The sequence below is a fragment of the Haliotis rufescens genome, unplaced genomic scaffold, assembly GCF_023055435.1.
Source record: "Haliotis rufescens isolate VD_foot unplaced genomic scaffold, xgHalRufe1.0.p SCAF_126, whole genome shotgun sequence".
Taxonomy (NCBI): domain Eukaryota; kingdom Metazoa; phylum Mollusca; class Gastropoda; order Lepetellida; family Haliotidae; genus Haliotis; species Haliotis rufescens.
The window spans coordinates 277,483-293,104 of NW_025963809.1; the positions used below are offsets into that span (position 1 = coordinate 277,483).

The 15,622-nt window shown below is 43.4% G+C and overlaps 1 protein-coding gene across 1 annotated transcript; it reads left to right on the top strand.

Moving 5' to 3' along the window:
- The first annotated feature begins 157 nt into the window (after positions 1-157).
- LOC124148358 (probable beta-D-xylosidase 6) lies at positions 158-14,546 on the top strand. Its single transcript, XM_048394003.1, has 9 exons — positions 158-436; positions 4,080-4,303; positions 5,791-6,044; positions 7,483-7,705; positions 8,265-8,360; positions 10,699-10,907; positions 11,565-11,765; positions 13,505-13,679; positions 14,418-14,546. The coding sequence occupies exons 2-9, from the start codon at positions 4,189-4,191 to the stop codon at positions 14,531-14,533; spliced, it is 1,389 nt and encodes a 462-aa protein (XP_048249960.1). The 5' UTR covers positions 158-436; positions 4,080-4,188; the 3' UTR covers positions 14,534-14,546.
- The last annotated feature ends 1,076 nt before the right edge of the window (positions 14,547-15,622 follow it).

The following is a 15,622-nucleotide window of genomic DNA, read 5'->3' on the forward strand; positions in this document are numbered from 1 at the left end:
CTTTGAAAAATATTTAAACCATGTTCTAAATTCAAAATTTCAAAAATGAAAGACTGAAATCACGAAAGATTGGTTGGTTGGTTTGACCAGACAATCCAGCGATTGATATCATGAGCATCAATCCACGCAATTGGGATCGATGACATGTATCAACCAAGTCAGCGAGCCTGACCACCCGATCCCGTTAGTTGCCTTTTACGGCGGCGTTCCAGCATCAACGGTGTCCCCGCCTGTGCCAACAAGAAGCTACTGACAGATATAGTCAGAGGGGAGTGGAACTTCACCGGATACTTAGCAGCAGATTCTGGAGGTCTCGTCAACAAGATCCAGAGGCAGCACTACTTCAACAACACCGTCGACGCCGCCGCAGGCTGTCTGAACGCTGGGTGTGGCCTCGAGGTGCAGGAGGGTGATCTAAGAGTGTATGACTCTATCAGTGAGTGAACACAATAATAATCGTCAAGGTTTAGATGCTTGTCTCAAAGTGTAGAGACTTGCCTATGGGTGTGGATGCTTGTCTAAGGGTGTGGATGCTTGTGTTGATGATTGTCTAAGGGTGTGGACGCTTGCCTTAGGGTGTGGATGGTTGTCTAAGGGTGTGGATGCCTGTCTAAGGTGTTGATGCTTGTATGGATGCTTGTCTAAGGGTGTGGATGCTTGTGTTGATGCTTGTCTAAGGATGTGAATGCTTGTCTAAGGTTGTGGATGCTTATCTAAGGATGTGGGTGCTTATCTAAGGGTGTGGATGGTTGTCTTAGGGTGTGGATGCTTGTCTAAGGGTGTGGATGCTTGAGTTAGGGTGTGGATGCTTGTCTAAGGGTGTGGATGCTTGTCTTAGGGTGTGGATGCCTGTCTAAGGGTGTGGATGCTTGTTTAAGGGTGTGGATGCTTGTCTTAGGGTGTGGATGCCTGTCTAAGGATGTGGATGCTTGTATGGATGCTTGTCTAAGGATGTGGATGCCTGTCTAAGGGTGTGGATGCGTGTGTTGATGATTGTCTAAGGGTGTGGACGCTTGCCTTAGGGTGTGGATGCCTGTCTAAGGGTGTGGATGCTTGTGTTGATGCTTGTCTAAGGGTGCGGATGCTTGTCTTAGGGTGTGGATGCCTGTCTAAGGGTGTGGATGCTTGTCTTAGGGTGTGGATGCTTGTCTAAGGGTGCTGATGCTTGTCTAAGGGTGTGGATGCTTGTCTAAGGGTGTGGATGCTTGTCTAAGGGTGTGGATGCCTGTCTAAGGGTGTGGATGCTTGTCTTAGGGTGTTGATGCTTGTCTTAGGGTGTGGATGCCTGTCTAAGGGTGTGGATGCTTGTCTAAGTGTGCGGATGCCTGTCTAAGGGTGTTGATGCTTGTCTAAGGGTGTGGATGCTTGTGTTGATGCTTGTCTAAGGGTGTTGATGCTTGTCTAAAGGTGCGGATGCTTGTCTAAGGGTGTCGATGCTTGCATGGATGCTTTTCTAAGGGTGTGGATGCTTGTCTAATGGTGTGGATGCCTGTCTAAGGGTGTGGATGCTTGTCTAAGGGTGTGGATGCTTGTCTAATGGTGTGGATGCCTGTCTAAGGGTGTGGATGCTTGTCTAAGGGTGTGGATGCTTGTGTTGATGCCTGTCTAAGGGTGTTGATGCTTGTCTAAAGGTGCGGATGCTTGTCTAAGGGTGTCGATGCTTGCATGGATGCTTTTCTAAGGGTGTGGATGCTTGTCTAATGGTGTGGATGCCTGTCTAAGGGTGTGGATGCTTGTCTAAGGGTGTGGATGCTTGTCTAAGGGTGTGGATGCTTGTCTAAGGGTGTGGATGCCTGTCTAAGGGTGTGGATGCTTGTCTAAGGGTGTGGATGCTTGTCTTAGGGTTTGGATGCTTGTCTAAGAGTGTGGATGCTTATCTAAGGGTGTGGATGCTTGTCTAAGGGTGTCGATGTTTGTATGGATGATTGTCTAAGGGTGTGGATGCTTGTCTTAGGGTGTGGATGCTTGTCGAAGGGTATGGATGCTTGTCTAAGGGTGTGGATGCTTGTATGGATGCTTGTCTTAGGGTGTGGATGCTTGTCTAAGGGTGCGGATGCCTGTCTAAGGGTGTGGATGCATGTCTAAGGGTGTGGATGCTTGTCTAAGGGTGTGGAAGCTTGTCGAAGGGTGTGGATGCTTGTGTAAGGGTGTGGATGCTTGACGAAGGGTGTGGATGCTTGTATGGATGCTTGTCTAAGGGTGTGGATGCTTGTCTAAGAGTGCGGATGCCTGTCTAAGGTTGTGGATGCTTGTCTAACGGTGTGGATGCCTGTCTAAGGGTGTGGATGCATGACTAAGGGTGTGGATGCTTGTCTAAGGGTGCGGACGCTTGTGTGGATGCTTGTCTAAGGGTGTGGATGCCTGTCTAAGGGTGTGGATGCTTGTGTTGATGATTGTCTAAGGGTGTGGATGCTTGTCTAAGGGTGTGGATGCTTGTCTAAGGGTGTGGATGCCTGTCTAAGGGTGTGGATGCTTGTCTTAGGGTGTGGATGCTTGTCTTAGGGTGTGGATGCCTGTCTAAGGGTGTGGATGCTTGTCTAAGTGTGAGGATGCCTGTCTAAGGGTGTTGATGCTTGTCTAAGGGTGCGGATGCTTGTCTAAGGGTGTGGATGCTTGTGTTGATGCTTGTCTAAGGGGGTGGATGCTTGTCTAAGGGTGTGGATGCTTGTCTAAAGGTGCGGATGCTTGTCTAAGGGTGTCGATGCCTGCATGGATGCTTTTCTAAGGGTGTGGATGCTTGTATATGGGTGTGGATGCTTGTCTTAGGGTGTGGATGCTTGTATGGATGCTTGTCTAAGGGTGTGGATGCTTGTCTAAGGGTGCGGATGCCTGTCTAAGGGTGTGGATGCTTGTGTTGATGCTTGTCTAAGGGTGTGGATGCTTGTCTAAGGGTGTGGGTGCTTGTCTTAAGGTGCGGATGCTTGTCTAAGGGTGTCGATGCTTGCATGGATGCTTTTCTAAGGGTGTGGATGCTTGTCTAATGGTGTGGATGCCTGTCTAAGGGTGTGGATGCTTGTCTAAGGGTGTGGATGCTTGTCTAAGGGTGTGGATGCTTGTCTAAGGGTGTGGATGCCTGTCTAAGGGTGTGGATGCTTGTCTAAGGGTGTGGATGCTTGTCTTAGGGTTTGGATGCTTGTCTAAGAGTGTGGATGCTTATCTAAGGGTGTGGATGCTTGTCTAAGGGTGTCGATGTTTGTATGGATGATTGTCTTAGGGTGTGGATGCTTGTTGAAGGGTATGGATGCTTGTCTAAGGATGTGGATGCTTGTATGGATGCTTGTCTTAGGGTGTGGATGCTTGTCTAAGGGTGCGGATGCCTGTCTAAGGGTGTGGATGCATGTCTAAGGGTGTGGATGCTTGTCTAAGGGTGTGGATGCTTGTCGAAGGGTGTGGATGCTTGTGTAAGGGTGTGGATGCTTGTCGAAGGGTGTGGATGCTTGTATGGATGCTTGTCTAAGGGTGTGGATGCTTGTCTAAGAGTGCGGATGCCTGTCTAAGGTTGTGGATGCTTGTCTAAGGGTGTGGATGCTTGCATGGATGTTTTTGTAAGGGTGTGGATGCTTGTCTCAGGGTGTGGATGCCTGTCTAAGGGTGTGGATGCATGACTAAGGGTTTGGATGCTTGTCTAAGGGTGCGGATGCTTGTGTGGATGCTTGTCTAAGGGTGTGGATGCCTGTCTAAGGGTGTGGATGCTTGTGTTGATGATTGTCTAAGGGTGTGGATGCTTGCCTAAGGGTGTGGATGGTTGTCTAAGGGTGTGGATGCCTGTCTAAGGGTGTGCATGCTTGTATGGATGCTTGTCTAAGGGTGTGGATGCCTGTCTAAGGGTGTGGATGCGTGTGTTGATGATTGTCTAAGGGTGTGGACGCTTGCCGTAGGGTGTGGATGATTGTCTAAGGGTGTGGATGCCTGTCTAAGGGTCTTGATGCTTGTATGGATGCTTGTCTAAGGGTGTGGATGCTTGTGTTGATACTTGAAAAAAAAAAAAAATTTAAAATTTCGAATATTTTTAACGACAGTATGACTAAATTTATTTGAAGAAAATGGAGGGATATATATATTTACCTGCCGTGTTCCAGCATCAACGGTGTCCCCGCCTGTGCCAACAAGAAGCTACTGACAGATATAGTCAGAGGGGAGTGGAACTTCACAGAATACGTAGCAGCAGATTCTGGAGCTCTCGTCAACATGATCCAGAGGCAGCACTACTTCAACAACAGCGTCGACGCCGCCGCAGGCTGTCTGAACGCTGGGTGTGGCCTCGAGGTGCAGGAGGGTGATCTAAGAGTGTATGACTCTATCAGTGAGTGAACACAATAATAATCGTCAAGGTTTAGATGCTTGTCTCAAAGTGAAGAGAATTGCCAATGGGTGTGGATGCTTGTCTAAGGGTGTGGACAGTAAAATATAAGACGAGGGTGTGGCCTCGAGGTGCAGGATGGTGATCTAAGAGTGTATGACTCTATCAGTGAGTGAAAACAATAATAATCGTCAAGGTTTAGATGCATGTCTCAAAGTGAAGAGACTTAGCTAAGGGTATGGATGCTTGTCAAAGGGTGTGGATGCTTGTCTAAGGGCGTGGTTGCTTGTCTAAGGGTATGGATGCTTGTCTAAGGGTGTGGATACTTGTCTAAGGGCGTGGATGCTTGTTTAAGGGTGTGGATGCTTGTCTAAGGATGTGGATGCTTGTCTAAGGGTGTGGACAGTAAAATATAAGACGAGGGAGTTATATGTCAAATAACGTATCACGCCTGTCTGAAAATGAACATATGGCGTATCTTGAGTTTCATTAAAATTAACAGAATCGCCAATCGCACCCCCTCTCACTATGTCTACTATGACTGGTGTCATATTTCTTTGCGAGTTATCTTTGTCGATGGCTAGAATTACTGAACCGCTTTTTTCCCGTAGAGACATATTTATCGCAGACACTATAGACAAGCAAGCGGTTTTGTGAGTGAGCGAGAGTGAGTTTAGTTTCATGGCGATATTAGCAATATTCCAGCAATATAACAGCAGGGGACACCAGAAATGGCCTTCGCACATTGTACCCATGTAGGGAAATAAAACTGGATCTTCGGCGTGACGAGCTAACGCTTTAACCTCTAGACTAGCCTACCGCCCTTTTTTCCAAAGTGGCGTAGATATTATAGAAACTACTATTACAGACGCCTATTTTTAGTTTTCATTGCTTGTGACGCGACATGATCTCGTATTAACGAAATGTCACAACTACTTACAGATTACGTTTTACCATTGTATACATCACAGATGGCATTCTGACATTGACTTGTATAAGGTCTCGATTTGTGACCTGATACACGACTTTAAAATGACTTTATGTGATCTAGAATAGATCTAGAATAACCGTTTACTCAGAATTAGATTTTACCTGCCCAGGTATAATTAATTCAGTCAGGACAATACTCGGTAATTCGCGCTAGTTCCATTATATGGTTAGCCCTTGAAGATCCTTGTTGGAACCTTCTTCAGCGAGAAGGCGGCTAGTGGGATCAAGGGGTATGGCTTACTGACTGACCAATATACTGACCAGTTATGTCAATCACTGGATTGTCTGATCCAGACATGAATATTCCTGTATTCTTATATTGACTTGGTTGATAGATGTCATCATATCTCAACTGAATAGAATGATACTCGTTATGTCAATCACTGGATTGCCTGTCCAGACGCTAATATTTACATATTGCTGTTATATAGCTAGATTATTGTTGAGTACGGCGTTAAACAATATAAAAAATAATCTTACTCCCATATTATTTTTTACAGTTGATGCCATACATCAGAACAAAGTGTCCGAGGCTTTTGTCCGGGAGCAGATGAAACCCCTCCTCTACACCAGACTCAGACTCGGAGAGTTCGACCCCCGGGAGATGAACCCTTACAACTACCTTGACATTGATGACGTCGTGCTGAGCTCCACACACCGACAGCTGGCTGTAGAGGCAGCCATCAAGAGTTTCGTCCTGCTGAAAAATATCAATAGCGTCTTACCTATCAAGACACGTTATAACCACATTGCTGTGAGTTTCATTGTAACTTCTGGATTAGACGTATAGGTCAGGAACCAACGTCTCGATGTAAAGACTAAAAGCAAAATACACTGCTGAAATTAGATTTCAATTCCCTTGACAAGTATGTGAATTTTTAGCACAGCACAACCAGACAATGTATAATTCAGTTATAATTGTTTACATGTCGAGCTTAAATGAAATGCATGTTATGGACATACTTCAAATATTTCCTTCAAAATTGACCAGTAACCTGATTCTAATTTCTTGAGAATTTTCAAAACGGATGAAAACAGAAATAAAATGTGTCCGTTTTTAATGCATCAAGTCACATCCGGAAATGCTCAAACTCCTTCAAAATTGACCAATAAACTCATTCCTATTTCTTAAGACATTAGCAATACGGATACATACAGAAATAAAATGCGGCCGTGTTTAATGCTTCAAGAAATGCTCCTGTAGGGGACAACAAGAGGGTTTATAAACACAAATGCAATTCGCGAACACCTGTTATCAAAACAGCTCATTAAACCACAGGGGCGGTCGGGTAGCCTAGTGGTTAAAGCGTTCGCTCGTCACGCCGAAGACCCGGGTTCGATTCCCGACATGGGTACAATGTGTGAAGCCCATTTCTGGTGTTTAATGCTTCAAGTCACACCTGGAAATGGTCCTGTAGGGGACAACAAGAGGGTTTAAAAACACAAATGCAATTCGCGAACACCGGGTATCAAAACAATTTGATGGTGATTCATGAACACCTGCTTATGATATCGGCAATTAACTCTCCTTTCAGCAGAGATTTCTTACGATTATGGAAAGCGTTTTGGATCATTTATAAAAACCCGAGGAAGCAGCTCATTACACCACAGGGGCGATCGGGTAGCCTAGTGGTTAAAGTACAATGTGTGAAGCCCATTTCTGGTGTCCCCGCCATGATATTGCTGGAATATTGCTAAAAGCGGCGTAAAACCATACTCACTCACTCATTAAACCACATGTCAATAAAGAGTCGAAGTTTGGCTGAGTTTTCATCAATTGTATTAAACACGGTTGTCAAAGGCAATGTCCATTGACTCTATGAATATTATGCTTAAGTATTGAAATCAAACTTTATCAATTTGTTTTAAACATATGTATATTGTGAAGTTATAGTGTCGACAAATACATTGATGCATGTTCATTGTGGTAGTGTTACTGATCTGGGTCCACTTGCACAAAGCGATCTTAGCGCTAAGATGATCTTAACTCCCATACTTTAACATAGACTTACAATAGTCTTAGCGCTAAGATCGTTTTGTACAAGTGGCCCTGGTACCTGCACCGTCCTTTGCATATATATATTATTATTGCATTACATACATTATACTGGCAAATCGCATCACGATTTCATCAAGAGTTGAGTCCTTTAACCCATGATTCGTCACTGATTCTGATCCAACCTCTTTTCCAGGTGGTAGGCCCCATGGCAAATGACAGCCAGCAGGTGTTTGGTGACTACGCCCCAAGTCCCGACCCCCGCTATATCACCTCCCCCCTGTCCGGACTGGTCGGACCGGGCACTACGGCCACCCACGCTGCCGGCTGCTCCAGCACCTTCTGCACAGACTACAGCAAGACGGATGTGGTTAAGGCGCTGCAAGGAGCTGACGTGGTGTTCGTGTGTCTAGGAACAGGTGAGAACTCCGCAGCAACACTGAACGAAAACACTACTGAAGGAAAGGAAATAAACTGGCAGCCAAAAGAACCTTTGCCATAGTTTTAAATGGCAATGCAGGAATGCTGCACATGCACATCAATATAGACGCTCGTAGTCACATGACTGCCGATCCTCAGTCGGACTTTAATCACGTGATCAAATCTCAATGATGAAATTGATCTTCAGGAAAATGGATATTTAAAATAAATAAACTTTGCACTTTTTGTCATTACTGTAAATTTTCACAATATAGGTATCAGCAAACATGAAGCAATCTTCATCAATTAATCATCTCGAGATTTCATGATTTCATTTCAACTGGCGATGGCTATAATCTTATTGATTGTAAAAAAATTGATCAGTACAATATAAACTCTCCAATTATAAAGACTTGTCATGTCAATTATTTTTTTTAGATGAAACTATGATTATTGTAATGTCAATTATCTCTGGAAGTTGAAACTATACTGACGGCCAAAAGAAACGTTACCAAAAACCACAAAAAATAGATACCCGAAGTAAAATGTCTTGAAAAGATCAAAATCTCAAAGAAATCGACATTCATAAAGACCGACACAATATCTCTCTTCCGGGACAGCAACTGCAGCTTCTTCAGGACGTCGTCAGCAACAGTGAGGCATCATCTACATCATCTGCATCATACATCGAATATAAACCTCCGCTACAAAACCCTCAACTTCTTCATCGGGTGAAAAAAGGAGTAAGTATATACTCCGAAACGTTGTGTTCCTCACAATAAAGAAGTTGACATCCATAAATTCTCTTCTTTATGTGCATCACTTTTAAATGCCTTTCGAAGACGTGTTTGTACTGGTCCGGACTTATGATGAGATACCATGCCGATGGTTGGCATGGATACCCAACTCATAATCCCAGCCGACCATTCCCAGTTTTATCCCCTTAATGCCGAGCGCCAGACAGGACAACAACAAGTACCATCTTTTAACGTATTTTGGTGTGAAGGGGCCAGGGGCTCGAACCACCTGACAGACGCTCTATCCACTCGACCACGGAGGCAGTCAGGTCAAATGCGCAAAGTGGCCATGGGAGGTCTTTCGATCTTTCTTCCTATAAAGTTTCCTAAATCTGAAAAACAGTTTGGATCTAACTTCTCCCATTCGTGTGTTTTCCCCTGATGAAGGCGCAAGAAGTAACCCTGAAACGTCATTCCATTTGTTTGTTTGTTTGTTTGTTTGTTTGTTTGCCGCACTCAGCAATATTCCAACTACATTTACGGTCCGTAAATAATCGAGTACCAGACATTCGAGTGAGTGATGTCATGACCAACGATCCACGCAATTGGGGTACTATGACATGCATCAATCAAGTCAGCATGCCTGACCACCCGATCCCGTTAGTCGCCTCTTACAACAAGCAAAGACACCTTTAACGGCAATCAAGGGTTGCTGAAGATCTATTCTGACCCCGATCTTCACCGGTAAAAGAATAAAGAACTTGCTATCCATAAAGTTTTCATGTCTTCGCAAGTTTTGGAAAGAAGTTATTTTGCTCAGTTAACTTACTGAAATATGTTAACCCTTCGCTCACCATCCTTTGTTGGTACAGGGGGACATGGCTCTTAAATACATTTAAATTATTATTTTTTAAAACTTCAATGTTCATTTTTCTCAAATTAGCATGCCATTGTGTTGTCACAAACTTTGAATATGTGTTGTTTGTTGTTGATTGTTAGATACTAAACCTAATTAGTCAATAGCCTAGTGGTTAAAGCGTTCGCTCGTCACGCCGAAGATCCGGGTTCGAATCCCGACATGGGTACAATGTGTGAAGCCCATTTCTGGTGTCCCCGGCCGTGATATTGCTGGAATATTGCTAAAAGCGGCGTAAAACCAAACTCACCCACTCACTAGTCAATATCCACGAAAGAGGTGTTCAATTGCAGGAATTAATAAAGTAATATCATACATTTATTGTTAAGCAGGAGGATCATGCGAGCTCATATCATACTGCAACGTCATCAACATTTACATTTCAAACCACAATACAGTAAACTACGTTTATAACGAACACGCTTATAACGAACTGACGGATGTAACGAACTTACTTCTTGTCCTGACTTTTTGCTGTAGTTATGCTGTGTATATGCATATAACAAACTACGGCTATAACGAACTAGACTTAGTGGTCCCTTTGAGTTCGTTATAACCGTAGTTTACTGTACCAAATTAGCTGACGTTTTGCCTGAATGCTCACGGAAAAAAGATGCTACTATAAAATACGCCCGTCTGCATAGATCATTGTCAGATGTAATAAGCATGAGGTTTTGTCCAGTGTTTTGATATTTGGCACAGCTTGGCCTCCATATAAACCTGGTTGTATTGTATATCTGCTTCCAATATTGTGATCTAGTAAATATTCTAGTATATTCAGACAAGCTTCAGATCCTCGAAACGTTATTGTTTCAACCAGTCGTGGTCACGGAAGGATTTATACTGATGACATTATGGTATTACTGTTACCTCAGTAGGAGAACCCGACGTCATGTACCGTAAAGTACGGTTATAACGAACTCAAAGGGACTACTAATTTTAGTTCGTTATAACCGTAGTTCGTTATAAGCATATATACAGCATAACCACAGAAAATAGTCGGGACCAAAAAGTAAGTTCGGTATATCCGTCAGTTCGTTATAAGCGTGTTCGTTATAACCGTAGTTTCCTGTAGCTGGAATATTTCTGAGTGCGGCTTTAAACAACAATCAAACAAACAGTAGGAGAGCCATTATTGTCTGATTGTTTTAAAAACGGTTCTTATTTTCTCGATTTAGTTTTAGTTCACAGTTTTGAATATATTATGAGTTTCAAATCTAATTTATGTCATTATCGTAAACATTATGGTGATTTACTGCTGATTGTTATTCTTTAATTCTGATCAAGGTCATCGATTACACGTCTCTCTTTACGATGCAAGCACTCCTTTCGATTTTAGCCGACAAGCCCGTCGTGTTGCTTTTGATCAACGGCGGCCCCCTCAACATCGGATGGGCGACAGCAAACCCACGCGTCGTCGCCATTTTGGAATGTTTCTATCCGGCTCAAGCAGCAGGTGACGCCATTTTGTCTTCTCTGGCCAACCTTGGGGTGGGGTCTGTGCCAGCCGCCAGACTGCCCTTCACATGGCCGAGCAGTGAAAGCCAGGTGAGAGTTTATACACCTTGTTGTGGTCAATGACTGATAAGCCGGTCATAGTGTCAGCTAACCCGACCCATAGCCTAGAAGTTGTTCTCTTTGAACTGTCGTACATTCATTGGGGAATGAATGCAATAACACGTGACCAATTCATCTAATCAGAATGCAGGAATTTCATGAACACAACGAAAATTCAATTATAACTGGTTAACACTGAAATCGGTTTGTACAGAGGCTTGTGTGTAGGTACAGCCAGTCTTCTACAAAACTGACACATCGCGAAACTTCTCGAATAATGCAGCTGCCTTGTGTTATTGATAAGCAAAGGCAGATAACTCAAAAGTACTCCTACTGCCGCAGACCGCTGAAATCTGGCCACATCAGAGTTTGATATTTTACGAGCGACTCAGTCAATTTGTTGCACCTGACCACTTGACACCACCACTGCTACTGATACCTACTGCCACATAACACCATCCGTATGGAAATACTCACGAACGAAGGAACGAGTTGATAGTATTGGTTTTATCATTTTATTGATTATACCAACCCTGACAACTATCGAAGACACAACATTGTGCAAACACTTTGTCAATTTCATTTTAAGCAGGAGATCAGTTACCGTTTACACTGCATGGTTTTAGTTCTCTAAATCTCCCCTTGCAGATTCCGCCCATGGTGAACTACTCCATGGCTGGGCGGACATACTGGTACTTTGATGGAGAGCCTGCCTTCCCCTACGGCTACGGCCTGTCGTACACGACGTTCAGATATGCTGACTTTACCTGCGACATCACCGTCATGGCCGGGGAGGGGCTGTGGTGTAGCGTCACTGTCTACAACACCGGGCCATATGACGCTGATGAGGTCAGTTTACATAGAGTAGACACAAAGATTAGGTGACTCTCTACAACACCGGGTCATATGACGCTGATGAGGTCAGTTTACGTAGAGTATACACAAAGATTAGGTGACTCTCTATAACACGGGGCCATATGACGCTGATGAGATTAAGTGACTGTCTGGAACACTTGGTCATATGACTCTGATGAGGTCAGTTTATGTAGAGTATACACAAAGATTATGTGACTCTCTACAACACCGGGTCATATGACGCTGATGAGGTCAGTTTACATAGAGTATACACAAAGATTAGGCGACTGTCTACAGCACAGGGTCATATGACGCTGATGAGGTCAGTTTACGTAGAGTATACACAAAGATTAGGTGACTGTCTACAGCACAGGGTCATATGACTCTGATGAGGTCAGTTTTTTAAAAATGCAACAGGCAGCATGTGAGTTTGAGACAGTGCTTATGGTCCTATTCTTTGCTACATGCTACCTTGCTTAATGTATGTTTTGCTATTATTTTCAGTCCCGTGAAGATTCTGGGTTAGAATTGGTCTTTAGCAACTATGTTTGCCGTAAGAGGTGACTGACGGGGTCGGGTGGTCAGGCTCGCTGACTTAGCTGATGCATGTCATCGTATCTCAATTGCGTAGATCGATGCGCAAGATGTCAATCATTGGATTGTCTGGTCCAGACTTGATTGTTTACAGACTGCCGCCATATAGCTGGAATATTACTAAGTGTGGCTTTAAGCAACAAACAAACCAAACATACCAAACCATCGAATCGTCCACATATCATATCAGTATTATTTTCATGTAGATCCTCTGGCGCCCTTTTTATGCAGGTACAATTTCTCTCACTCATGAAGGGGGCACGGGTGGCCCAGTCGTCTAAGGCGCAGCGATTCGCTGTGCAGAGTTGCGTCCCTTTGGCACGCCAGAAACCTATGATTGTGGGTTCGAATCCCGGGTCGCCCCGATTATGTTTCTAGGTTTGTCAGCACCATACCCGTGCTCATGGGTTTCACCGAAGTGGTAAACGTCTGAGACCTGCATCACTTCGGGCTTTCCTCCAACATTAAGCTGACACGCCGTGATATAAGTGTAATACTGTTAAAAGCGGCATTAAACACAACTCACTCACTCACTCACTCTCACTCGTGTTAAGTGTTTAGTTGACTTCAGGAAAACATACACAGTAAACTACGTTTATAAGGAACTGACGGATATTACGAACTGCCTTTTTTTGGTCCCGGTAATTTGCAGTATATATACTGTATGCATGCTTATTACGAACTATGGGTATAACGAACTAGAATTAGAGCTCCCTTTGAGTTCGTTATATCCGTAGTTTACTGTACAATTATTATTTGGGATTATGTTTCCAACATAAAAGATACGTTCCACTTTTAAACAAACCAGCTATTGTATGGCCATCGAATGGAGATCAGTAGGAGTATCGTGACGAAACTGATAATGTTGTATACTATAGTAAACTACGGTTATAACGAACTCAAAGGGACCACTAATTTTAATTCGTTATAACCGTAGTTCGCTATAAGCAAATGTACGGAATATATACAGCAAATAGACAGGACCAAAAATATAGTTCGTTATATCCGTCAGTTCGTTATAAGCGTGTTCGTTATAACCGTACTTTGCTGTATAAATATTTCCAAAGCGTTGCTGTTGCCCGCATCATCAACTTGTTGATAGTCGTGAATGAAACTTGTTCCTCTTGTTGACTTTGCAGGTCTCCCAGGCCTATATGTCGTGGCAAAATACCTCACTTCCTGTACCCAGAATTCAACTGGTAGGGTTCACCAGGACATTCATTGCGTCCGGTAGGTCGGCGGTCTATGAGTTCACACTGGACCCCAAGAAGATGGCTGTGTGGACAGATAACGATGGATGGGCGGTTCTTCCAGGTACACTTGATCACTAAATGCAATAATGTTTTCTGTGCCGGGTAAATGAGCTTCTGTGTCCCGCCCCTTCAACATCACGATATATCATGCATGTCATCGTATCACAATTGCGTTGATCGATGCTCATGATGTCAATCACTTGATTGTCCTGTCCAGACACGAGTATTTACAGACCGCCGTCATATAGCTGGAATATTGATGAGTGCGGCGTTAAACAACAAACAAACCAAACCACCGAGTCGTCCACACATTATGTTAGTCAAAATAGTTAAATTCGCTTCTTTGTACGCAAATGAATTTCGTAGTTATTGTTAACTTGATATAGTCGGAATCGTACAACTGGCTATGCTTTTAGCAGAGATTTCCCGTGATTATGGAATGGTTTACCGCTTATATTGACAGTTGTTTGTTTGTTTGTTTGTTTGTTTGTTTGTTGTTTAACGCCGCACTCAGCAATATTCCAGCTAAACGACGGCGGTCTGTAAATAATCGAGCCTGGACCAGACAATCCAGTGATTAATATCATAAGCATCGAGCCACGCAATTGGGATCGATGACAAGCATCAACCAAGTTAGCAAGCCTGACCACCCGATCCCGTTAGTCGCCTTTTACGACAAGCATAGTCGCCTTTTACGGCAAGCATGGGTTGCTAAAGACTTATTCTACCCCGGAATCATCACGGGTCTTATAGTGACAGTACTCTGGCGGTGAGAGACATGTGTCGGTTTTCAATTCAGGTGCGATGAACATCTATGTTGGAGGCCAGCAGCCCAATCAGCGGACGTCTGTCGGATCTAACGTGGAACACAGGCAGTATCAAATTATAGGAACGAAAATATTAGGAAAATATTAAACTGTCATGATCATATCTTACTTTGTCATGCTGTTGATTTGGGAGATAAAAATTTGTTTCAATTAAGAAGTTATTAACACCTACAGAGCGAGGATCGGGACATTTATCCCACCTCGGGGCACACGACAGGTGAGACACATCGACAAGTATACACCTTTCACGTCATCGTCATATTCATCCTACATGCCCCATAGCCGTTAAATATGTGCTGTGCTGTTCACACTGCACCTTTGCCTATCAAATTTGATTATTACCCATAACGACTTTCTTGACAACTTACCAGGTAGATTTCGCAATTTTTTTAAAGCAGCAGTTTTGCCAATGTAAATGGTCCGGACTTGGCAGAATTCAGTGATAAGTTTAACCCTCTCCAAGCTAAACAGTTCATGTGAATGAAATCCAGAAACTTCAGCATGATAACAATCGTGAAAATATATAAATCGAACGAAAATTTCGTCTGTTTAAATGTGTAGGCCTTACCTTATCAACACATTCATAATAATGTAACAAAAGTACATCATCATTTTTGAACTCATTTAATCTTCGAAATCACAGAACATTCCATTTCAGACGATGAACAACAAACATCTGCACCAACAATACCGATGAAGGAAGAAACATCAATAATCGTCGTTGACATGAACTTAGGTAAGGCGACTACCGCTAACAAAAGATAAAAGTGTAGAATTATTGAAACAAAAATGACTGATTACCAACAACTGATTACCTTGATTACCAAAGTTTTGTTTATAGATAGCCAACAGTGTAGATCTACATTTATTTTTTATTAATTTATCTCGTGAAACAACATTTTCTCTAACACAAATCAATAAACTGTTCCCATAGACAAAAGAGATCAAACTACTTCTAGAGAACCCTGGGTCGTTTTCCAACAATAGACGAGACTGGTATGGATGGCAGACCCAAATCAACCCTTAGGTGAGGTGAGGTGAAATGGGGTTTAAAGTCGCGTCCAAGATTATTGCACTTACATAGCGACGTGCATGTACGTGTATGTGTGTGTGTGTGGCTGCTTGTACTAGTCCGGACTGATGCCGATTTATAGTGCTAGCCCACTGAGATACCATG

Excerpts from the sequence above, each read along its gene's own strand:
- LOC124148358 (XM_048394003.1), top strand. The coding sequence starts at position 4,189 with ATGATCCAGAGGCAGCACTACTTCAACAACAGCGTCGACGCCGCCGCA. Across the intron at positions 6,045-7,482 it reads CACGTTATAACCACATTGCT|GTGGTAGGCCCCATGGCAAA; the intron begins GTGAGTTTCATT and ends CCTCTTTTCCAG. Across the intron at positions 13,680-14,417 it reads TGGATGGGCGGTTCTTCCAG|GTGCGATGAACATCTATGTT; the intron begins GTACACTTGATC and ends TTTTCAATTCAG.